The sequence below is a fragment of the Onthophagus taurus genome, chromosome 7 (genome assembly GCF_036711975.1).
Source record: "Onthophagus taurus isolate NC chromosome 7, IU_Otau_3.0, whole genome shotgun sequence".
Lineage (NCBI taxonomy): Eukaryota > Metazoa > Arthropoda > Insecta > Coleoptera > Scarabaeidae > Onthophagus > Onthophagus taurus.
In genome coordinates this window covers 18,569,187-18,593,930 of record NC_091972.1, presented here as the reverse complement: position 1 = coordinate 18,593,930, position 24,744 = coordinate 18,569,187, and the positions used below count along the sequence as shown (strand labels likewise).

At 31.9% G+C, this 24,744-nt stretch overlaps 1 protein-coding gene across 2 annotated transcripts in view; it reads left to right on the top strand.

The window, feature by feature from the left end:
- Window positions 1-19,855, top strand: part of LOC111418230 (sodium-dependent neutral amino acid transporter B(0)AT3) — a 37,609-nt gene extending 17,754 nt beyond the window's left edge. Inside the window, exons 7-9 of one of the 2 annotated variants that reach the window (XM_023050722.2) lie at window positions 2,966-3,166; window positions 3,376-3,464; window positions 11,899-19,855. In XM_023050722.2, coding sequence (XP_022906490.1) covers window positions 2,966-3,166; window positions 3,376-3,462 — 288 coding nt within the window. In that variant the 3' untranslated portion in view covers window positions 3,463-3,464; window positions 11,899-19,855. The remainder of the gene's footprint in view (window positions 1-2,965; window positions 3,167-3,375; window positions 3,465-11,898) is intronic. The other variant, XM_023050721.2, reaches the window with a different exon arrangement.
- Window positions 19,856-24,744: the final 4,889 nt, after the last annotated feature.

Genomic DNA, 24,744 nt, shown 5'->3' with positions numbered 1-24,744 from the left:
ATAAAATGTTTTTTTATAAAGTCAACATTTACCGAGATATATACTATATTTCATATATAATAGGCACCCTGTATATGTATATAAAAAATTATTGGTTTGCTCTAGAATCTTAAAATTTGATATAACATAACCTCAAACATTCTTCAATAACCTTAAAATGTTTCATTCTTTAATTCCAATACATTTTGGAGAATACATCTTTTTTCATAAACTTGAAATTTGAAAAAGTCCATTTAAATCATTGACTTTAAAAAATCGATAAAAAGCGAACGCTTTACTCTGGAATGTTAAAATTTGGTACCTTGTAACCTCAACTATTCCTTTATAACCTCAAAATGTTTCAGTTCCTAATTCCAGAACGTTTTGGAGAAAACATTTTTTTTTCTATAACATCACATTTAAAAGTGTCCATATAAATCAGCTACTTTAAAATATATATAAAAAATTATTGGTTTGCTCTGGAATCTTAAAATTTGGTATAATCTAACCTCAAACATTCTTTTATAACCTCAAAATGTTTCAGTTCCTAATTCCAGAACGTTTTGGAGAAAACATTTTTTTTCTATAACATCACATTTAAAAGTGTCCATATAAATCAGCTACTTTAAAAAATATATAAAAAATTATTGGTTTGCTCTGGAATCTTAAAATTTGGTATAACCTAACCTCAAATGTTCTTTTATAACCTCAAAATGTTTCATTTTTTAATTCCAATACGTTTTGGAAAATATATCCTTTTTTCATAACCCTCAAATTTTAAAAAGTCCATTTAAATCAATGACTTTAAAAAATATATAAAAAATTATTGGTTTGCTCTGGAATCTTAAAATTTGGTATAACCCAAGGTTTATAGAACATAAGGTTACCTCATTCCCTATGCCTCTGTAGTATCGATTATTACCCCGCAAATTGACGTCACTGGTTCGATACAGTCAGAATAAAAGATAGCCTATACACGTGCTTATACTGTGGTACAGTCTATATAAAATATTTAAACCTCGCATCGTGTTGTGTTGTTCATAGAACCAGCTACGTCACTGACCCACCTTGCCTCTCAGAGGAGGAGAATCGGTATTGGGTAACCTTATGTTCTATAGACCTTGGGTATAACCTAACCGCAAACATTCCTTTATAACCTCAAAATGTTTCATTTCTTAATTCCAATACGTTTTGGAAAATATATCCTTTTTTCATAACCCTCAAATTTAAAAAAGTCCATTTAAATCAATGACTTTAAAAAATTTATAAAAAACGAACGTTTTACTCTGGAATCTTAAAATTTTGTATAACTTAACCTCATACATTCCTTTATAACCTCAAAATGTTTAATTTCTTAATTCCAATAGGTTTTCGACAAAATATTTTTTTTTTTCATTAATCTCACATATTCAGTTAAATCAGTGACTTTAAGAAATCTATAAAAAGTGAACGCTTTACTCTTTTATCTTAAAATTTGGTATAACTCAACTTCAAACATTGCTTTATAACCTCAAAATGTTTCATTTCTTAATTACAATACGTTTTGGAAAATACATCCTTTTTTCATAATCCTCAAATTTGAAAATGTCTATTTAAATCAATGACTTTAAAAAAATCTATAAAAAACGAACGTTTTACTCTGGAATCTTAAAATTTTGTATACCTTAACCTCAAACATTCCTTTATAACCTCAAAATGTTTAATTTCTTAATTCCAATAGGTTTTCGACAAAACATTTTTTTTTCATTAATCTCACATATCCAATTAAATCAGTGACTTTAAGAATTCTATAAAAAGCGAACGCTTTACTCTAGAATCTTAAAATTTGGCATAACTTAACTTCAAACATTGCTTTATAACCTCAAAATGTTTCATTTCTTAATTCCAATACGTTTTGGAAAATATATCCTTTTTTCATAACCCTCAAATTTTAAAAAGTCCATTTAAATCAATGACTTTAAAAAATCTATAAAAAACGAACGTTTTACTCTGGAATTTTAAAATTTTGTATAACTTAACCTTATACATTCCTTTATAACCTCAAAATGTTTAACTTCTTAATTCCAATAGGTTTTCGACAAAACTTTTTTTTTTCATTAATCTCACATATTCAGTTAAATCAGTGACTTTAAGAAATCTATAAAAAGTGAACACTTTACTCTTTAATCTTAAAATTTGGTATAACTTAACTTCAAACATTGCTTTATAACCTCAAAATGTTTCATTTCTTAATTCCAATACGTTTTCGAGAAAACATTATTTTTTCATTAATCTCACATTCAAAAAAGTCTATGTAAATCAGTGAATTTGAGAAATCTATAGAAAACGAGCGCTTTACTCTGGAATCTTAAAATTTGGTATAACCTAATTTCAAACATTGTTTTATAACCCCAAAATGTTTCATAGCTTAATTCCAACAGATTTTGGAGAAACCAATTTTTTTCTTTGATCTGACATTCAAAAACGTTTTCTTCTTCATGTACTGTCTCCATTTTGGAGGCTATCATCATCGCTATTTTAATTTTGGACGCAGCAGCCCTCCTTTTTTCACTTCTTGCAGGATCTCAGTGTCCTCCTTCATTCTTCTCAGAACTTCCATGTTGGTTATATGTTCTGTCCATGATATTTTCAGCATCCTGCAGTAGCTCGCAATACACATTGAAGGTCCAACTCTTTACACCATACAAAAGAACCGAGAAAACTTAACATTTGAGCGTCCAAGTTAATTTAAATAAACAACTTAATAAAATTCGTATAAAATGAATTATTCACCAGGGAATATTAAAATTTGGTACAATTTAACCTCATCCAGTTTTAAGAAAACTTTTAATTTTCAAAAAATATATATAATATAGGTATATCGGTAGTATTTCATGAAATCTTTGTATTTCAAAAATAAATTTAAATGCTTAGTATTGATGTAAACTTAATATTGTAGTTAAACTTTCTTGATAGACAATTTTAATGGCGTTGTATATTTTTTAAGGGCAAAGGTGTGAGTACTCAATATCCAAATTGGGTAATGGGAATAGCAATTACAATGATATTTGCTGGAGTTCTCCCAATTCCAATCGTTTTCCTCCTAAGAAGATACCAATGTTTGAAATTCGACGTGAACATCCACGAAGGATCCATAAGACGTATCGAAACCACAGTTTCAACCAAAGAAATGATTACAGACGTCGATGTAAGTTACCCTTTTTCGTTACTTTTAATTATTTTTTGATGTATTTGTGGGAAAAATAAATCATTCATTTAGTTGTTAAAGAAAATGTGTCACTAACTTAATTGTGCTAACAAAAAAACGACTTTAAATCGTCACAAATCGTCCGCTTTTGGCTCTAACACTGTGTACTTTTTTCTGTTTTTTGTATTTTTCGTATTCAATTGGGACAGGAGCAATTAACCAGTCCAGATGGTCCTTGTCTCACTGCTACAAATACACACAAAAATAAATTTACTATCGGCGATTTTGAGGTGTAAATGTAAGTAAATTAGGGATTTTCTTGCATGAGTTAGTATTTTATGCATGATAGAAATACAATTATTTTTATATTAATCTTCATTTAAATGGTAATTACTTTTAAAACTAGGCCGAAGATATCGATTAAAAGACTTGGTTAACTTGGAATTAACTTACAAGAAATGCATGTTTTTATACTTTTTGTTATTCGTAATTACAGCAAAACCTGGATATAACAAAAAAAAATGTTTTATATGAAAAATTTCTAATTTGCTCTTTAAACTGTTTGCATCAATAGTAAATTCGAACAGTTCTAGTTTTAGTTCAATAAAAAATATACAACAATCTAACGCTGAATAACAATTAAAACTAGAGCTAACATCTAACACTAGCATTAGAACTAACACTAGATCTAAAACTAGAAACATCGGGTTTAGCTGTGCGTCACTTAACAGGTCGAATGCCAAGCTGTTTTTTGCTACCTTGCCATTTATTGTTTTGGGCACTATATAGGTGCAGGAGTAGTGATGGAACGGATAGTGATTTTGCGAAAAGCCGGATACCGGATATTCGACATCCCCTTCGGCCGGATATCAAAAAGTCCTATTGGGGTTGAACTTGATTATTATCTGCACTGTCCAACGCCTAAAAGAGATACTAATTCCTGTGAATGGTGGAGTACTAAGTAATAGATTTTTAATATCCGGATATGTGGTAACTATCCGATATCCGGATTTTAAAAATGGCCGGGTAGGCCGTATATCCGTTCCACCACTAGTGCAGAGCATTACTTCCCACTCTATATGGCAACCTATTTGATGCACAGGATACGATATAATCAAGATTGTGTACCTCTACTGGTACATCCAGATAAGTTTATACAGCAGATAACTATACAGGATGTTCCATCTCAGACGAGCCACCCCGTATATTTCTTATCCCATAATGATTAGAAAAGTTTCCCGAAACCTGTCGAATGATTTTGTTTGGGGGACATCTTTTGACGTCATTTGAGGCTTGAACGAGCAACCCCCTAAGAGGGGGTGCTTCAACCCTTCAAAATTGAATAGGGAGAGGGGTTGAGTGATATTTCATTTGAAAGGTCTTGGAAGACTCTTTACAACGGTGTATGAAAAACGTAAATTTGATGAACCGTGTTCGCCAAAAATCAATTTTTTAGCTCAAATGAGCAACCTTGAATATTTTGGTCATAAATAAAAAAATTGAATTGTTTTATCATGTTGTTTTATTTATCACAATCAAAAAATCAAATCTGCGTTTTTAAATCAAATGTTCAAATTGTCCTCCATTGACTTCCAACAATAATAAATTCTCTCAAACTAAAAAATAAAAAAAAAATCAAAACATTTCCATATGTTGCCTTCATTGTTTGTTTTTAGAAGATGTTTATCTGGTTATAATACGTTTAAATCAATCTGTTGAGACTACTTGGCTGATTTGTTTAAAATTTTAAAAATAATTATGGTGTACACATTGCAAGAACGTGTTGAGCTGGTTAGCCTCTATTACCAAAATCAAAATTGTGCCCGAGCGACTGCAAGGATATTTAACCAAAACCACCCTGAACGTAGTGTTCGCCATAAGTACGTAATGGAATTGATTTCAAAATTTGTTGAGACGGGTTCAGTAATGGATAAAAAAAAGGGCACCCATTGGAATTGTGAATGATGAAGGAGCAGCGGTGGCGGTCTTGGGACATGTCCAACTTATGCCAAACACGCAAGCTCTACGACAACTTTCTGCAGCTTCCGGTATTAGCCAATCTAACGTTTTTAGAATTTTACATAAACACAAGTTCCATCCGTACAAAATTAAATTAATTCACGAATTAAATGATGATGATTTGGATCGAAGGCAAGAGTTTTGCGAAATTATGGCCGAGCGTATCAACAATAACCCAAATTTCTTGTACAACGTTTGCTTTTCTGACGAATGCACTTTTTCACTTAATGGAGAGGTTAACCGGCATAGCTGTAGAATTTGGGGCGATACAAATCCTCATGTATTTCGAGAAGCTCACACTCAATATCCGGAAAAGCTAAACGTTTGGGTAGGAATTTTGGGAGGCCACATAATTGGACCTCTGTTTATTCCTGGTAATTTAAATGGCGAAATTTATCTTGAAATGCTGGAAAATGTGATTGATCCGTTAATAACAGAAAAATTAAAAACGATCCTCTATTACTTGAACAACAATTGCATTTCCAACAAGACGGAGCTCCTCCTCACTACACCGCACCAGTTCGCCAATACCTCAATTTGTAATACCCCGGTCGTTGGATTGGAAGAAGAGGTCCTATAGAGTGGCCTGCCCGTTCTCCTGACACGAAACCTCTGGACTTCTTCTTGTGGGGACATCTTAAGTCCAAGATTTTTGTGACTCAGCCTGAAAATTTGGACGAACTACGCCAACAAATTGTAAATGAGTGTCGTCACATAACTCCAATTATGCTGAACCATGTTAGAGACGGTTTTCAGTCAAGATTGTATTATTGTATGGAAGTCAATGGAGGACAATTTGAACATTTGATTTAAAAACGCAGATTTGATTTTTTGATTGTGATAAATAAAACAACATGATAAAACAATTCAATTTATTTATTTATAACCAAAATATTCAAGGTTGCTCATTTGAGCTAAAAAATTGATTTTTGGCGAAAACGGTTCATCAAATTTACGTTTTTCATACACCGTTGTAAAGAGGCTTCCAAGACCTTTTAAATGAAGTATCACTCAACCCCTCTCCCCTATTCAATTTTGAGTGGTTGAAGCACCCCCTCTTAGGGGGTTGCTCGTTCAAGCCTCAAATGACGTCAAACGATGTCCCCCAAACAAAATCATTCGACGGGTTTCGGGAAACATTTCTAATCACTATAGGATAAGAAATATACGGGGTGGCTCGTCTGAGATGGAACACCCTGTATAATAGGATATACACCAATAACTGATTGTATGAATACCGAACCAAAGTAATCCGAGAAAAGAGCACAGACTTCTTCCCCATTATCACAGTAAACGCCGTTATGACGGACAACGTTTAGCGTCAGAGGCAATCGAATCTTGAACATGAACTAAATAAGTTTTATGGTCCCGTGTGATAAGATATTTAGAACGCCGCCGTCTTAACATATAGCCTATAATGGTATATGATTTACATTTAACGCCACTTCGAGTTTGAACCTCAACAATTTGATCAACTTGCGTCTCTTTTGCCGTACGTCTTAAGAGACGTACGGCTAAACATGAATGTTTCTAGTTCTAGGTCTTGTATTAGTTCTACTTTTAGTTCAATATAAATATACAACCGTCCTTGATTAATACATCGTGTAGACAACTGGGGGAATACCCAGAGTTTATCTAAGAACATGGAACAGAGTAGTGGTGGAACGGATATCCGGCAACTATCCGGCTTTGACGGGATATTAAAAACCTGTTACTTAGTACTGCAGATAATAATCAAGTTCAACCCCAATAGGACTTTTTTCATTGAATACAACTTTATTTATATCAGGTTATTATTATTAGCAATCTCATTGTAACAATCCCAATACGATATATAAAATCTCTTATTGCAGTTTCGTGTAGTTTTCTTCTCTTCGCTTGTAATTCATGATCACATTCATTACTAACAGAACTGTCGGTGTTATCACTCAATTATTAATTAAAGTATCCTCTTTTTAATGCAAAAAACCGTTTTGAAAAGCCAGTTTCAGTTCTTGAGAAATAAATTTTTGAAATGATCGAAAATTTTTTCAAATATTGCAATTTTCCCCAATTAAGTTTTAAAAATTCGTATAAAATCCAGTTCTTGGAATATGAGTATGAAAATTTCCCAAAGTATTAATAGGTGTCTTAAAAGTAAAGTGTCTTCTTTCCAATAAACCAACTCATTTTGAAAAATAACTTTTAGTTTTTGAGAAAACAATATTTGAAGTGTTGATAAAATTTTCGATGTTCTAATTTTCATCGATAATTTAAAAAATTCGCTATAAAATTCATTTCATGAAGGCTCCTTGTAGAAATATCACCAATTATTAATTAAAGTATCCTCTTTTTAATGCAAAAAGCCGTTTTGAAAAATCACTTTTAGTTTTTGAGAAAGCAACATTTGAAGTTTTGATAAAATTTTCGATGTTGCAATTTTTATCGATAATTTTCAAAATTCGCTATAAAATTCATTTCATGAAGGTTCCTTGTGGAAATATCACCAATTATTAATTAAAGTATCTTCTTTTTAATGCAAAAAGCCGTTTTGAAAAATCACTTTTAGTTTTTGAGAAAGCAACATTTGAAGTTTTGATAAAATTTTCGATGTTATAATTTACATCGATAATTTAAAAAATTCGCTATAAAATTCATTTCATGAAGGCTCCTTGTGGAAATATCACCAATTATTAATTAAAGTATCCTCTTTTTAATGCAAAAAGCCGTTTTGAAAAATCACTTTTAGTTTTTGAGAAAGCAACATTTGAAGTTTTGATAAAATTTTCGATGTTGCATCTCTCATCGATAACTTTCAAAATTCGCTATAAAATTCATTTCTTGAAGGATCCGTGTGGAAATATCACCAATTATTAATTAAAGTATTCTCTTTTTAATACAATAAGCCGTTTTGAAAAATCACTTGTAGTTTTTGAGAAATAAATTTTTGAAATAATCGACAATTTTTTCGAATTTTGAAATTTCGCCGTTTAAGTTTTAAAAATTCGTATAAAATCGATTTCTTGGAATATGACTATGAAAATTTCCCAAAGTATTAATAAAAGTGTCTTCTTTCCAATAAACCAATTCATTTTGAAAAATAACTTTTAGTTTTTGAGAAAACAATATTTGAAGTGTTGATAAAATTTTCGATGTTATAATTTACATCGATAATTTAAAAAATTCGCTATAAAATTCATTTCATGAAGGCTCCTTGTGGAAATATCACCAATTATTAATTAAAGTATCCTCTTTTTAATGCAAAAAGCCGTTTTGAAAAATCACTTTTAGTTTTTGAGAAAGCAACATTTGAAGTTTTGATAAAATTTTCGATGTTGCAATTTTTATCGATAATTTTCAAAATTCGCTATAAAATTCATTTCATGAAGGCTCCTTGTGGAAATATCACCATTTATTAATTAAAGTATCCTCTTTTTAATGCAAAAAGCCGTTTTGAAAAATCACTTTTAGTTTTTGAGAAAGCAACATTTGAAGTTTTGATAAAATTTTCGATGTTGCATCTCTCATCGATAACTTTCAAAATTCGCTATAAAATTAATTTCTTGAAGGATCCTTGTGGAAATATCACCAATTATTAATTAAAGTATCCTCTTTTTAATGCAATAAGCCGTTTTGAAAAATCACTTGTAGTTTTTGATAAATAAATTTTTGAAATAATCGACAATTTTTTCGAATTTTGAAATTTCGCCAATTAAGTTTTAAAAATTCGTATAAAATCGATTTCTTGGAATATGACTATGAAAATTTCCCATAATATTAATAACAGTGACCTCTTTCCAATGCATGAACCTGTTTTGACAAATAACTTTTAGTTTTTGAGAAAACAATAGGTGTTTGAAGTTTTGATAAAATTTTCGATGTTGCAATTTTCACCGATAACTTGAAAATTCGCTATAAAATTAATCTCTTGAAGGATCCTTATGGAAATATCACCAATTATTAATTAAAGTATCTTCTTTTTAATGCAATAAGCCATTTTGAAAAATCACTAGTAGTTTTTGAGAAAAAAATTTTTGAAATAATTGACAATATTTTTCGAATCTTGCATATTTCGCCGATTAAGTTTTAAAAATTCGTATAAAACCCAGTTCTTGGAATATAAGTATGAAGATTTCCCAAAGTGTTAATAAAAGTGTCTTCTTTCCAATAAACCAACTCATTTTGAAAAATAACTTTTAGTTTTTGAGAAAACAATATTTGAAGTGTTGATAAAATTTTCGATGTTATAATTTACATCGATAATTTAAAAAATTCGCTATAAAATTCATTTCATGAAGGCTCCTTGTGGAAATATCACCAATTATTAATTAAAGTATCCTCTTTTTAATGCAAAAAATCGTTTTGAAAAATCACTTTCAGTTCTTCAGAAATAGATTTTTGAAATGATTGACAATTTTTTTTGAATTTTGCAATTTTAAAAATTTGTATGAAATCCAATTCTTGGAATATGAGTATGAAAATTTCCCAGAGTGTTAGTAAAACTGTCCTCTTTCCAATGAACAAACCCGCTTTGAAAAATAACTTAGTTTTTGAGAAAACAATATTTGAAGTTTTAATAAAATCTTCGATGTTGCAATTTTCATGTATAACTTTCAAAATTCGCTATAAAATTCATTTCTTGAAGCGCATCACACTCCGTGACTAAAGGAAAATGTTGACTGAACAAGTCTATTCAGCAAAGTCACATTATCAGATACAGTCTATAAAAAATCTGTTGATTTCATTTAGATGACAAAGACTCGCAGGTATCACGGTGAATTTTGAATTATGTACACCTAATGACCTTAAGACTCTCCAAGTGTTTTTGTTTACCCCTTGCATCCGATGCTCCAGAAAGGCCTTCTTCTCCCTATCTATTACTGAATTGGTAACGTTCCTCATATTCTTATTGTATTGCCAAGCCACCTTGGTTCCGCACCTCTTAAACCTTGCAAAAGCATCGTCTCTAGTTCTCTACATAAGCTTAACAGTGTCCGTTAACCAAGGGGCTGGCGCCCTGTTAAATCTGCAACGCTTAATAGGAATGTGTTCATTAATAACCGACAATAAACATGAGTTAAAAAAATTGACTTTATCATTAATATTATCATAATCAAACATATTAAAAAATGGAAATTGTTGCAAATTATAATAAGTTATTAAAATTAAAATTTTTTAAAGAACGAAAAGTTTTAATTTGTGGATATTTCTTTGGAACTCAACACCTAATTTCACAATACATTAATTCATCAATACATCCTTCTGCTGCACAATGTCAACGTCTGAAACGCAAATAACGTCTATAAGAGTTTGGGATGAATCAGTAATTCTGGTAGGCACATCTATCAACTGACACAAGCCAACCGAAGAGATCATATTCAAAAATGTATCAACCACAACTGAGTGTGTCAGCATGCCCATGTTGATTGTATCACCCATCAGAACAACCTTATCATATCTTGGCAAAATATCCGACAATGTATCCTCAATGATATCAATAAAACAAGAATAGTTAAATGTTGGAGGTCTATAGACAATTCCAACAGCCATATGCATCTTATTGACAATTACCGAAATCCAGATCTCACTCAAGCCAAGAATGTCGTAGTCGCCATCGCTAACAAAATGATAGATAGATTTGGCATGCAGACAAATAATCTGTATAAGGATGATGAAATCGATAGGAAAGGTATTTCAGAAACCTAATCTGAACTCTCTCTATTCTATTAACATAAACATCATAGTTAGGATTCCAAATAGTACTTCCGAAACAAAAAATACTATTTACAAATGCATAATGATATTTACGAGAAGTTAGAATTACATAGAAATTATAAGCAATGTGTTAGTAAAAGATTCGGATTACGAATCCCACCATCCTATTAGCTCTAGCCACAACTTCATCAACGTTGTTGATCCATACATGTCAGATACATACATGATCCATACATGTCAGGAGTTAGGAAAAGATTTAGCAATATCTCCTATGTAGAGGGTATATAAAAGCGGTCCCAAATGACTGCCTTGAGGTACCCCCAGAAGTCATAATAATATGGTCAGACGAGTGCCCACTAATCACACTACATACATTGCCACTTTAACAATATACCCACAACACCTACGTGTTCCACCTTTAAGAATAATAAATTGTGATCAACTTTATCAAAAGCTTTGCTGAAGTCAGTGTAAATAACATCCACCAGAACGTTCTTATAAAGATAAAGAGTTGAAAAAAGGAAATCAGTATACTCTAACAAATTGGTCTCAACAGAACGTCCAGGATAGAAACCGTGTTGTTCCGTGCCAATACATGACTTAATTTGGAAAAATAGTCTATTATAAATGTTAGAATAAAAAGTTGAATCTTCATATCATTTACATTTAACGCCACTTTGAGTTTGAACCTCAACAATTTGATCAACTTGCGTCTCTTTTGCCTTAAACCCGAATGTTTCTAGTTCTAGGTCTAGTGTTAGTTCTACTTTTAGTTCAATATAAATATACAATCGTCCTTGATTAATACATCGTGTAGACAACTCGGGGATTACCCTGAGTTTATCTAAGAACATGGAACAGAGCTGTTATAACACAATTATATTTAAATATATTTAAAAATATTTTGTCCATTATATCCGACGTTCTTTCTAACGAGGTCCGTCATATCGAGGTTTTGCTGTATATTATATTTTTGATTTTATTAATTAATTCATTTTGGAATTTGTTTTGTGTTTCAGCTGGATGACGATAGCGATGTGGACCGTCTTCCAGATTACCACGACGACGACAGCGACGAAGACAACCCCAAGGTGAGCATGAATCGACTTGGAAAAGTGTTCCGCATGGAAGTAATGGACGATTAGCGGCCATGGAGACGTCCAATTTTCTATCAAAACACCTCGAAAAAGTCATAAAGAAAATCTGAATATTTAGACACGTTTCCATTTCCGTCAAATTCGTCCACAAAAAAAACTATATCACCTCGAACATTTAAAACGAAAAGAAAAGTACCTAAATAATAATAAAAATATTTTATTTGGGTAGATAACTTTAGTTTATTAAAAGAATAAAGGAGTAAAGGTAGAGTAAAGATGGAGTAGAAAGGGGGTTAGAAGTGAAAGAATGAGTGAAAATAATACCGAACTAGTCAATTCAATGAAACTTAGGACGTATTTTTATTGTATATACGTTTAAAAGATCATAGATGAGTCGCTACAAGAAAATAGTTTTTAAACAAAATTAAACAACATGAATGAATAAGTTACACTTATTATAAACGCTTTTAGTTTTGATTTTCGGGGTAAAACGTTTTAGAATAAACGAGAATAGGGAAAAAAATATAGGTTGCGTATTATTACAGTATTAATATATACAGGGTAAAAATTTGATAAAACAAAAAAGAATTAATATTATTAAAAAAAAAATATTATAATTCATTTTAATTTATTAAAATAATTTAAAACTGTTAATATATTTCTAAAACTTTTAAGAAACGACTTTATTGGTTATTATTTTGAATTAAAAATAATTTAATTAATACATGTTATAAATTATAAACATCAAAAGTTAAAAATTAATCAAATGAAAGATATGTAGCACGTTTAAAATTAAAAATCGTCAAGAAAACCACATAAAAATTAGATTAGTTTGTAGTAAAAAGAAATACGAATAAAATAATGGTTGTTTGTAAAAGATAATGTTGTTTATAAACTCGGTTATTACTGCTCAACATTTTTTACAAATAAATCTTTAAGATAACTCAGATTTGCACAGAGCAATATTAATATTCCAAAAAAAAGATCTTACTAACTCTACAAAATAGATTAAGAAATTTTCTTTTTTAATAAAAATTACACAAAATTAATTATGTTAACTATTAGAAAGATTTAGTAGCAACCTAATATTATCGTGGAGGAATTTTTAAACTTTATTTCACTCACTACAAAAAATTAATTAAACTTATTTATTCAACTTTATTTCATTTTTAGAATTTAAGAAACAAATCTAAAAAATACCTCAATACGATGAGATATGACATATCATCGGTGATACAAGAAAACTCAATTTTACAAAAGTTTAAGTATATAATTTAAAGTATACAGTGTGCGTCAAAAAGTCAGTTTCTTTTCTTTCTTAATATAATATATATTCAAGATGCTAACCACATAAGTACTTCGGAGTATGGTTTTTATTATACATTCAAATTGTTTCTAGAAAAATAGGTTAACTTTGATACGGATTGTTGATAACAAAATAAGACTCCGCGGTTTAGAAACGAAATTAAAATAAATTATGAAGAGAAACTTTTTCCAAAAGGTTTGAATTAAATTTTTATGGCCTAGAGTAACAAATGTGGATAATTGTCACAAGAATAGACAAAAGTGGTAAACGAGTTGATACAGACGAAACAAATGAGGAAAATACTTGGATAAAGTATCTAACAGAAGTATTTAAGGACGACAACATACAGAAAGATAAACCAAATAACATCACAATAAATGACGAGATTACAATAACACCAAAAAATGTTAGAAAGAATATATTAGAAGATGAAAATGTACCAGCATAAATAATAGACATAGTAGACGACATATACACCAAGAAGACTACTAAAATAAGGACTACCCAAGGCATAAGCGAAGAAATACCTGTAAGCGAAGGAATTAGAGACGAGGATTCACTAAGCCATCAGATCCAAATTAGGATACAAGATATGGGACCCGAAATGCCGACGCCGTTTGGTTGCAAGTAACGAAGATGACCTGCAAAGACTAGTGTATTACTTCAACATAGCAGCTAAGCAATACAATATGTAAATATCAACGGAGAGAATAAAATGTATGGTAATATCCAAAGAACCAAGACGGTCCAAACTAGGTTGAAGTCTCTATAATAGAAGAAGTTCTGCATGTTAAATATCTAAGTGTAGAAATTACAAGCTATTGAGATCTATGTAAGGACGCACAAGTTACAAGAACGACTAAACTAGCAGGCTGTCTAAGAGATACTATATGGCGGAACAAATACATGTGTGTAGAAGCAAAAATGAAAATATATAAAGCCATAGTACGACCCATACTAATATATGGTACCAAGATGACAGCAGAAACAAAGAAAACTAAACAGAGGATGAGGGTGATGGAAATGAAAGACTTGAGATTTATGCTGAATATGACACTGCGAGATAGGCAAACCAACACCTCTATCAGAGAAAGATGCAACATACAGGATATAGTAAAATAGACCAAAGTAAGGAAGAAAAGGAAAGGGGGGAGAAGAAGGAAGGTGGAATGGAGGTTGAAAAGGATTGAATAAAATTTTTACGGCCTAGAGTAGCAAATGTGGATACTTGTCACAAGAATAGACAAAAGTGACTAAACCAAATAACCAAATAACATCACAATAAATAACGAGATTACAATAACAACAAAAAATGTTAGAGAGAAGAAAACTGAAACATCGAAAATCACCAGGTTAAGATAAGATCTCAAAATATGGAGGGAAAAGTTTAATAACAGAGATAAAATCACTGATAATCAAAATCTTAACACAGCAAAAGATACCAAACGCATGGAAAACAAGTACAATGATACTAAAATTCAAAGAAAGAGTTACTCAACACTATGCTCAAATTGGTGACAACCAATATTAATTCCACTACAAGCCTGGCCGAAGAACAACAAGGTCTTAGGGTAAGAAGGTTCTACAGCTGCTGTTTTCGTAATGAGACACGAAAAGTCAATAGAATATAATAAACCTGCATTTTTATGTTTCGTTGATTTGGCAAGATCAGATAAAAGGATAAATCTGCTATCCAACCACGGAATAGCGACGAATGTCGTTAAAACAAAATGGGTGTCCAAAAATTTATTATTCTGTTATGCTAATGAAATCTACAACTCTTCAACAACATAGCAAAATAATTCAACTTGTCCATAGCACCCCAAAATATTAAATGCGTGACAACAGCGAAAGGTCCATTTCGGTGTAAGCTGGTTCAGCAGACCAAATAGAACAGGTCATGTCATTCAAGTATTGGGGAGTTAAATTATTAAGTTTCGGTCTTCTTCTTTCTCTTAGACCTGTCGGGCTATTTTGAAACCTATGTTAGAAGACGTCCTGGGAGGTGAACAGCCAGTAGTTCCCCTTCTAGGAGGCATTTTGGCATCTTTTTGGTTTTCCTGGTTTTTCCTCCATTGTTCTCCTCCATTCCATATGGAGTTGTCTAGTCTGCCCCATCGTACAACGTCCTGTATCATGTAGTGTTCCCGGGTGTTAGTGTTTAATATTTTGTCTCTTCTCGTTTTGCCTTAAAGTTTCAATTTCAGCAACCCTCACCATGTTTTTTATCTTGTTGGTATCTTCACGGGCCTTTACACCGTAGGTCATAATGGACCTTATGTAAGTTTTATACTTTTTTTTATTTATTATTTGTTAGCATGTACTGGTTTGACCAAATTGTCAGTTTGTACCTGACTGGTTCTTTGGAAAATGTCATGGCTTTTGTTTTACTTATTATATTGTTACATTGAGCTATGCGCGACTGGTTTCGAAGAAATTTCGGTGATTCTTGGTATTCTTTTATAACATTTCCACCTTTTAAGTTAGTTTTATCTCAAGTATTCGCTTGTTGTTTCCTTATATTCTTCCCTTACTTGCTTAATTTCCTCCATCAGTTCATAATTTTTGGCCATGAGTACATCATCTTAATCATTTTTTCTCCAGTTTCTTTATATTCGTCCATTTCGATGTAAGTTGGTTCAGCAGACCAAATAGGACAGGTCATGTCATTCAAGTATTGGGGAGTTAAATTATTAAGTTTCGGTCTTCTTCTTTCTCTTAGACCTGCCAGGATATTTTGAAACCAATGTCAGAAGACGTCCTGGGAGGTGAACAGCTAGTAGTTCATCTCTCAGGACCCTCAATTGTGATACGACGTCCTGTATCCCGCAGTGTTCCCGGATGTTAGTGTTTCTTATTTTGTCTCATCTCCTTTTGCCTAGTTCTTCCTAGGATAGTTCTTATAGTTTCAATTTAAGCAACCCTCAGCATGTTTTTTATCTTGTTGGTATTTTCACAGACCTTTATACCGTAGGTCATAACGGGGCTTATTCAGGATTTATAAATTCTTATTTTACTATTCCTTCGCATGTATTGGTTTGACCAAATTGTTTCTCGTAGACATCCCGACAGGGCTGCTGCTTTATTTGCTTAATTTTTTACTTCTTTAGCGAGGTCGTAACTGAAGTGTCAATATCTGGTTACCTAAAGGTCCTCCACCAGTTTGTACGTGACTGGTTCCTTGGAAAATATCATGGTTTTTGTTTTATTTATATATATTGTCACAATGAGCTGTTTCTCGCCACTGGTTTCTAAAAAATTTCCGTGATTCTTTTGTAACATTTTCACCTTCTGAGTTAGCTTTATCTCCTTATATTCTACCCTTACTTGCTTAATTTCCTCCATCAGTTCATAATTTTTGACCAATTTTCAAATCATCTTAATGGTCGCATGTATTGGTTTGAGTAAATTGCGTCTCTTAAGCATCCCGACACTTTGTGCAGGACAAACATATAAATATAAACACAAAATCGATAATATGTAAGACCTATACGAGATTACACCTGACGTATCTAAAACAAAACGGATATTGGAAATAGCAGAAATGAAGTTATGAAATGGTTATGTGAAGTGGAAAATGTTAAAAATTAGACACATAACAAGAAAAAGGAAAGGAATGTACATACAGAAAGATTGGGACAAGAGAGAATCAGAATAAGCGAAGTCAAGAAGGACCAAGGAAAAGATTGAATTTACACACAGAATAGAGTTACCATTATTTCAAGTATCAGTTCATAATTTTTGACCATGAGTAATGTCTTGAGATCTACGTTGAATGTGACACTGCGAGATAAGCAGACCAACACCTCTATCATAGAAAGATGTAACATACAGGATGTAGTCAAATGGACCAAAATAAGAAAGCAAAGGAAAGGGGGGAGAACAAGGAAGGAGGAATGGAGGTATAGCTATAGCAAAAAAAGTGAAAAGGCTCTTGGAAGAGTCTTAGAACTTTTGGAAGGGATGCGGGGAAAAGAAAGGTTATGTTCGAGGGCTTGGTAAGGAGCGCAATGATGTACGACGCAGATTTATGGAGATGGAGAGAACAAAAAATGCTGGAGGATATGCAAACTAGGTATTCGAGATGGGTACTACAGTTGGCGACGGAAACTCCAGGGTATATAGTAAGGGAAGAGGTTAAGATGGACTTAATAAGGGTGGAGGCTAGGAGAAGAGCAGTGAAATACGAGGAAAGGATAAAAGGAAGGCCGCATTGCAGGATCCTGGGATAGTGTTGGAGAGAAATCAAGGAGAGAAGGTTGATATATGAGCAGGGAGATAGGGAAGGATATTATAGGAAATTGGGATATTCAATAACTGGGATCGGCAATAGAAGAGTGGAGAAAGGTGAAATGTGGAGAGAACTGAGGAATGGGGACAGGGATTTACAGAGGCAGGAGAGAAGGTCACAGATATGGGAAGGAAGATATAATGCAAGGTATGGATAGATAGTGACAGAGGAACTGCCAAAGTATCTGTTGATGGAGGGGGATGATGAAGGGAAAAGACTGGTGGCTAGAGACTAGGCGGACGATGTGGAGAGGATGCTGGAACATGCTTAGAGGGTGTAGTGAGCTGAGGGAGGAGGCGATGGACAGGAGGCAGATTTTGGAAGAGGGGTGAGGGTAAAAGATGAGTGAGGCAGGTGATTGGATCGTGGAGCCGAGGTTGTGTACATTTATTGTGCTATATATATTGTACTGGACAAATATTGTATATTATAAACAATAAAACGCGTATTATTAAGAAAGAAAAGGTGGAAGGAGCATGTGGAATGAATGGATGAGAGGAGATTGACCAGAATATGCATGTATGGACGACCGAAAGGAAAAAGACCACAAGGACGACCTCCCAAGAGATGGGCACAGAGCTGCTTCTCGCCGCCTGCGGTGTAAAGTCTAAACATAAGGCTTGATAGAAAGATTTTCAAAAGATTCTTTAATTTCCATTCTCATCTATCACAATATTTTTTTCTATAATTCTTGCTGTCTTTTTCTTATTATTTAATTTTAATTATTCGTATATATTTATAAAATTAAAAACTAAATTTTCTTCTTTTTAAATAACGAAAGTGACAGATATCTGACGTTTGACAGATATTAGGGGCTAACTTCGCATTGGTAATATTAAATGTATTTTCTTATTTGCTTGTATTAGCTAAATTTAAAATTGATACAATTTTTGTAGGGTTTTTCTTGTGGCACCGACGATAAGAAAGTTTAAATGCGAAATAATTAAAATAAACCGTACTATTTAGACTGTAATTTAAACGCTTTAAATTTGTTTTTGTAACAAAAATAGTTTGTTTAATTAAATAATAAGAGGCTAAAAAAGAAACGATGGAAAAATGACAACCAGAAAACTCAAGTGTGTCTTCCTTGGACAATATAATAATACTGTAATTATTCATGATTTTTATTTAAAAAAAACATAAAAAACACATTGTTATATTTTTTTATTTACAACAAATCTTTGTCGGTGATCGTTTCTTAGGAGGTAAAATAATACACCAATAAACGAAGGAATGAAAACGTTTTAGTGAAAAATATGTAGCTGTGCCAAGAATATGTCTGTTAGCAATTTAAAAAGATTGCCGATAAAAAAAATAGTCGCAAAACACTCATAATTATGATTATTACATTTTAAAAAAATGAAACATTAATTAATTGATGTTTCTATTTTGTGATAGATTAAAAAAAAATCACCTTTCTGTAAACATACGAAAAATCAATTCGAATTAAAAAAGAAATCTTATATTTAAAAGTAAGCATGCGATTTTTACTTTTTAATCGTGTAATTGTTGTAAAACATTCGATGTATTTGCATTGCGATAGAATTAACATTGTATTACTTCGTCTTTGTAAATAATGTAAATAAGTAAGTACTTATGAAGAATGAGAAATTGTGTTGTATTGATGAAAAAGATACTCTTTTAGGGTACTAATTTTTTTTTGGGCTTCGAAAAATGAAGGTAGATATTATTATCAGAAAGGCTTCTACGTGAAATTAAAGTTTAAAAAAAAAAGAAAATAGTTTTAGGTTTATAAAGTGTAAAAAAAATAGATTTTGCCAAAGAAAATAAATCTTTTTGGCAATTTGTTGTTAACGGTAAATGTTTGATGAAGAAAAAAATGCGACGTGTAGCAAAAAAAAAACATCGTTAAAAAAGCGTTACAATAAATTTTTAACATAAACAGTAAAAATAGATTTTTTTTTAATCAAAATGCAATTTCTGTTAATGTAACTACAAAATAGTTTCAATAAAATGAAAAAGAAGTTAATTAATCAAACGAAGTATTACGAATGAGATACAATAATTATTTAAGAAAAATTAATTTAAAATAAAATACCTACAAAGTTCTCAAAACACAAGATTTCCTATAAAATAGAAGATGTTATAATTAAGCGACTCGAAAAGAAGTTGTATTTAATTAATAAATATTGAAAATTTGTTCCTGTAATTTATTATTTTTTACTATTTACGCACTATTTTTTTTTAACAGTATTGTGATGTTTTAAGGTGATACCTTTAACTACGTCAGTGGTAATAAATAAACATTTTTAAGCACCCCATATTTTGTTATTTCTAATTTATTTGATTTACCAATTATTATTAAATTTACCAATTTTGAAAAAAACGTATCTCGCAAGGTAATTGAGATATTAAGTTGAAATAAAAACCATTTTATAACAAATTTAATCTAGTTTCAACACACCAAAAATAATTCCTTCATTCTCATAAATTTTGGAGATACGATTTTTTAAATCCATCTTTACCCAATTCTGACAAATTAAGTTTATAAACATCAAATTTAAAATAATTATATCTGAAAAAATAATTGAGATATCAAGATGATTCAAAAACCATTTTGTAGTAAATCTAATCCTCTTTCAACAAAAAATTCCTTCATTCTTATAAATCACGGTGATACGACTTTTTTAATTCATCTCCGTTATTGAAGTTAAGTTGCTATAAATGCAATTTAAAACATCGTATCTCAAGAACGGTTTGAGATGTAACCTTTAAATAAATTCCATTTTAAAGAGAATTTAATCAATGTTAGATGTGTAAAAAATCATTTCTTTATTTGAACAAATTTAGATGTTATGATTTTTTAAATACATATCTACATAACTACTTATGACAACTTATGTTTATAAACACGAAATTTGAAATAATTATATCTCATAAAATAATTGAGGTATCAAGATGATTCAAAAACCATTTTGTAGTAAATTTAATCCTCTTTCAACAAATAATTCCTTCATTCCTATAATCACGGTGATACGACTTTTTTAATTCATCTCCGTTATTGAAGTTAAGTTGCTATAAATGCAATTTAAAACATCGTATCTCAAGAACGGTTTGAGATGTAACCTTTAAATAAATTCCATTTTAAAGAGAATTTAATCAATGTTAGATGTGTGGAAAATCATTTCTTTATTTCCACAAATTTAGATGTTATGATTTTATAAATACATATCTACATAACCACTTATGTTTATAAACACGAAATTTGAAATAATTATATCTCAAACAATAATTGGGATATCAAGATGATTTAAAAACTAATTTGTAGCAAATTTAATCCAGTTTCAACACACCAAAAATAATTCCTTCCTTTCTATAAATCTGGATGATACTTGATAATAAATCTGGATCTTTTGTTTAATATTTGTTATGAAAGTACGAATTTCTAAAATGTTACCATCTTGCTGTTCCATAAAATTTAAAAGCATTTCAGCACCTGTTAGTGCTTCCTTGCAGCTGACTTTTGATTGTGGTTCTAAGGTGTCATCTTTTACGTCATCGTTACAAAATTTTTGAAGTGAACTTTTTAGATTTTTGGTTTGGTGATATTATCGACTAGATTCTCGTTGGTCATGTGTTAACAGTCCAAAACATTCGAGTCAATATTTAACCACTCCATAATATTTTCGTTATCCAGTTCTTCACAACTCTAAATATTTTTTAATGACTGAAACACATCTAAAGGTTCATCATTATCAATACCATGTTCTTCTGCTGATTCATCGCATAAAATATTCTTAAAATATTTTTCAATTGTGATAGCTTTCACATTTTCCCAGGCATACGATAATAATAATAATAAAGCCTTTATTGCCTAATTATACATATCGTATACATATAAATAATAGCTACAATAATACAATTTAGTACAATTTACAATTTAGCGTCCAAATATTCTTCTACCAAATAAAACCCAGCATTCAGTAGCAAACATTTCACTTCTTTTTTGAATGTCTTCTGTGTCATTAGTTTGATATTCTTTGGTAATTTATTATACAGATAAATCTAATATAGTTATATAGATACCATGTTGAGTTTTCTGTAAACGATGTTTAGGTGGTCAAAGTACTTCTGCGTTTCTAGTTTCATAATATTGAACATTGGATTCTTTCTCCCATTGCTCCTTTCTCTCGTACATAATACACACAAATATGTATTCTGCTGGAATCTGTCTAGACCTTCTTCTGTAATGTTGTAATTTAAAAATGATGTGTCATCAGCACATTGTAGTGTAATTGCTGCCTGTACGTTTATTAGTAAATTGTTAATGTATATAATGTTTAGCAAAGGACCAAGCTGAACCCTACAGAACATCGACATGTACCACGTCAGTTCAAATCAATTCAGTTTGTATTCTGGTAGTTTGCATGAAAATACTATTAATATGTTGTATACAGCATCTCGAAGCGTAATTGATTTCCAAAACTGTAAAGGAGCATTGTCTGTGAATCGTATGTCAGGGATTCTACACATTTTGTGGAATCGGTAAAAGGTGTAAAACTGGAGGATCTTCGCCGAAAACTCATTCCGGAGGGTTTACCAGGATACATGCCAGATCTGGTGGAGTATTGCTTATCGTCGACGTATTTCAGCTGGAAAGGAGAATTTTATGAGCAGTTCGAAGGGGCAGCCATGGGATCTCCACTATCACCAGTTATAGCTAATTTCTACATGGAATTATTCGAAGAGGACGCTTTGAAGAAGAGCCAGTGGAAACCAAAACTATGGCTCCGATATGTGGATGACGCGTTTGTGATACGGCAACATGGTCAAAAACGGCTCCAAGAGTTCTTGGATCACTTGAACTCTCAACATCCTATGATTAAGTTCACCATGGAAACAGAAACTGCCAAAAAACTACCTTTCCTAGATGTATTGGTCACCAGGACGACAAATGGAGATATAGAACTTGGTGTATACCGAAAGAAGACCCATACCAACAGGTATTTACAGGCATGTTCACATCATCATCCCCAACAGAAGAGGTCCGTGATCCGTACATTATTTCAGTGAGCAGCGAGACTATGTGAAGGAGAGAACTTGAAGAAGGAGCAACACTTTCTACGAGGCGTGCTGCAGAAGAATGGATACATTTCGAGGGACATCAACCAGGCGTAGCGAAAGCAGAAAGAGGACACGGTAAGTACAAAACCACTTGGATTTATCTGTCTTCCCTATGTTTCAGGTGTAACGGAACGAATTGCTAGGCACCTCAAGAAGAACGACATCGTAGTGCGGTACGGCACGGTCAGCAAAATTCGGAACACACTCCCGATAGCCAAGGACAAACTAACTCCATTAAAAGGAGCGGGAGTCTATCGACTATCGTGTAGTTGTGGGAAGGTTTATGTTGGCCAAACTGGACGCAACGTCGAGTGCCGCATCAAGGAGCATGAGACGGTTGCGGAACATTTCCTGAAAGTTTCTAGTGTTAGTTCTAGTTTTAGTTCTAATCTTAGTTTAGAAGTAATACAATCATATCTTTTTTCTTAATATCTGTTATACGACGCCTAGCGTTGTAGAGCGGTTTTTAATCTATTGATGCCAACGAAGAAAGATTTCTACCATTTTTGTTGTTTCTTTTCATGTTAATTTCTTTGAATGGAAGTAAGTTATCAGCTGTGTCCTTATAAAATATTGAAAATGGGTGTCCTCTTTTGAACTGAAGTCGTTGAATCTTCAACCAATTTACAGGTTCTTTGTTGGTATTTATTTTTCTATTAGTAATGTGCTCTAATAAATCTTTGGTTGACAAAAAATCATTGAATTTAAGCTCAGTGACCTTATATGGCGTTTTCTTTCTTGAGCTTTTAATTATTTTAATCCAGTCATCTGGGCCATAAAGCAGTGAGTGTTTACTATTTTTTTCTATGACACCAAAATCCGCGTCATTTGGCAGATAGGAATGCCCAGATATCATGAATATCACATTAATTGTCTTGGCTGCAGTAGACGCTTCATTGCACAGCTTCAGTAATTGCACTGATAAATTAATATTTCGATTTTGCCCTCCGCAAGTGTCGCAGTATAAAGTTATTTCAGTACAATTTTTAGCGTTATTTTTTAAATGCTTTTAAAGCACTGTAGATATTTCTTGCGAACCCCTGCCTCCCTCTGTTTCATTCCATACAAACATTTCAGGTGGTCCGGAATTAATTGGATGAACACCGCAATTATACATGTACAAATTTCGTTTATAATAAGCGACGGACGTGGTTAGTTTTGGAAATGCTAGAGCCTTTTGCAAGTCAAATGTACAAGCATAATAATTTTCTGAAACTTGTGAAGCCTCATTCTTCAACTCATTTCTAATTTTTTCTGCTTGAGACAAATGCATTTTTCTTTCAGTCTCTATTTTTTTTATAATAGAGAGATCCTTTTCTGAAGCCAAAGCAATATTCCATTGGTCACATTTCTTGCATGTGTCTTTGTAGGGTATTTTAAAATGCAAATTATACTTTGTAGTGAAAACATTATAGTAATATTTTTCCTTACATGGAATTTTTCCTTCTAATTGACATTTGTCTACATACAACTCGTACATTTTCCTTATTGACAATTCGGACTTTAAATATTTCCTATTAGGATTGTGATGACGTGTGTAGTGGCTGGTAAATGCAGGGAATGAGTCAATCTTTTCTTTCTACCGGTACTAGTGCAAGTAGAAGGTACATCATCAACAGCACTATTACATTCTTCTATATCTAACAGCGAAACTGACGAAATAACACTTGATACTGTTTCTCTATTATTATTACAAAAATCTAAAATAGTATCTATAGTAGTTTTATTATGTTGGAAACGTGTGTATTACACAGTAAAATTTCGTTATAACGCTCCCGTTCATAAGTTTTCACGATTTTAAACGCTCTTATTCTGTGATCCCGGACCCAAATGATGATTTTCCACACAAAACTAATTCGTTATAACTTATAACGCTCCGAATTCCCGGTTATAATGCTTCGATGGAGATAATTGGAGATATTTGTTACCGTCTCTTTTTGAAAATAAACATATCTGTTGTGGTTTTCGAATTTTACAAAAGTAAACTTTTTGTTTAAACGGATAGAAATTTAAAAGTAAGTTTTAGCATCTTTATGATTTCTCAGTTATAGCGTTTTCCCGGTTATGGCGCTCTTTTTCTTATGTC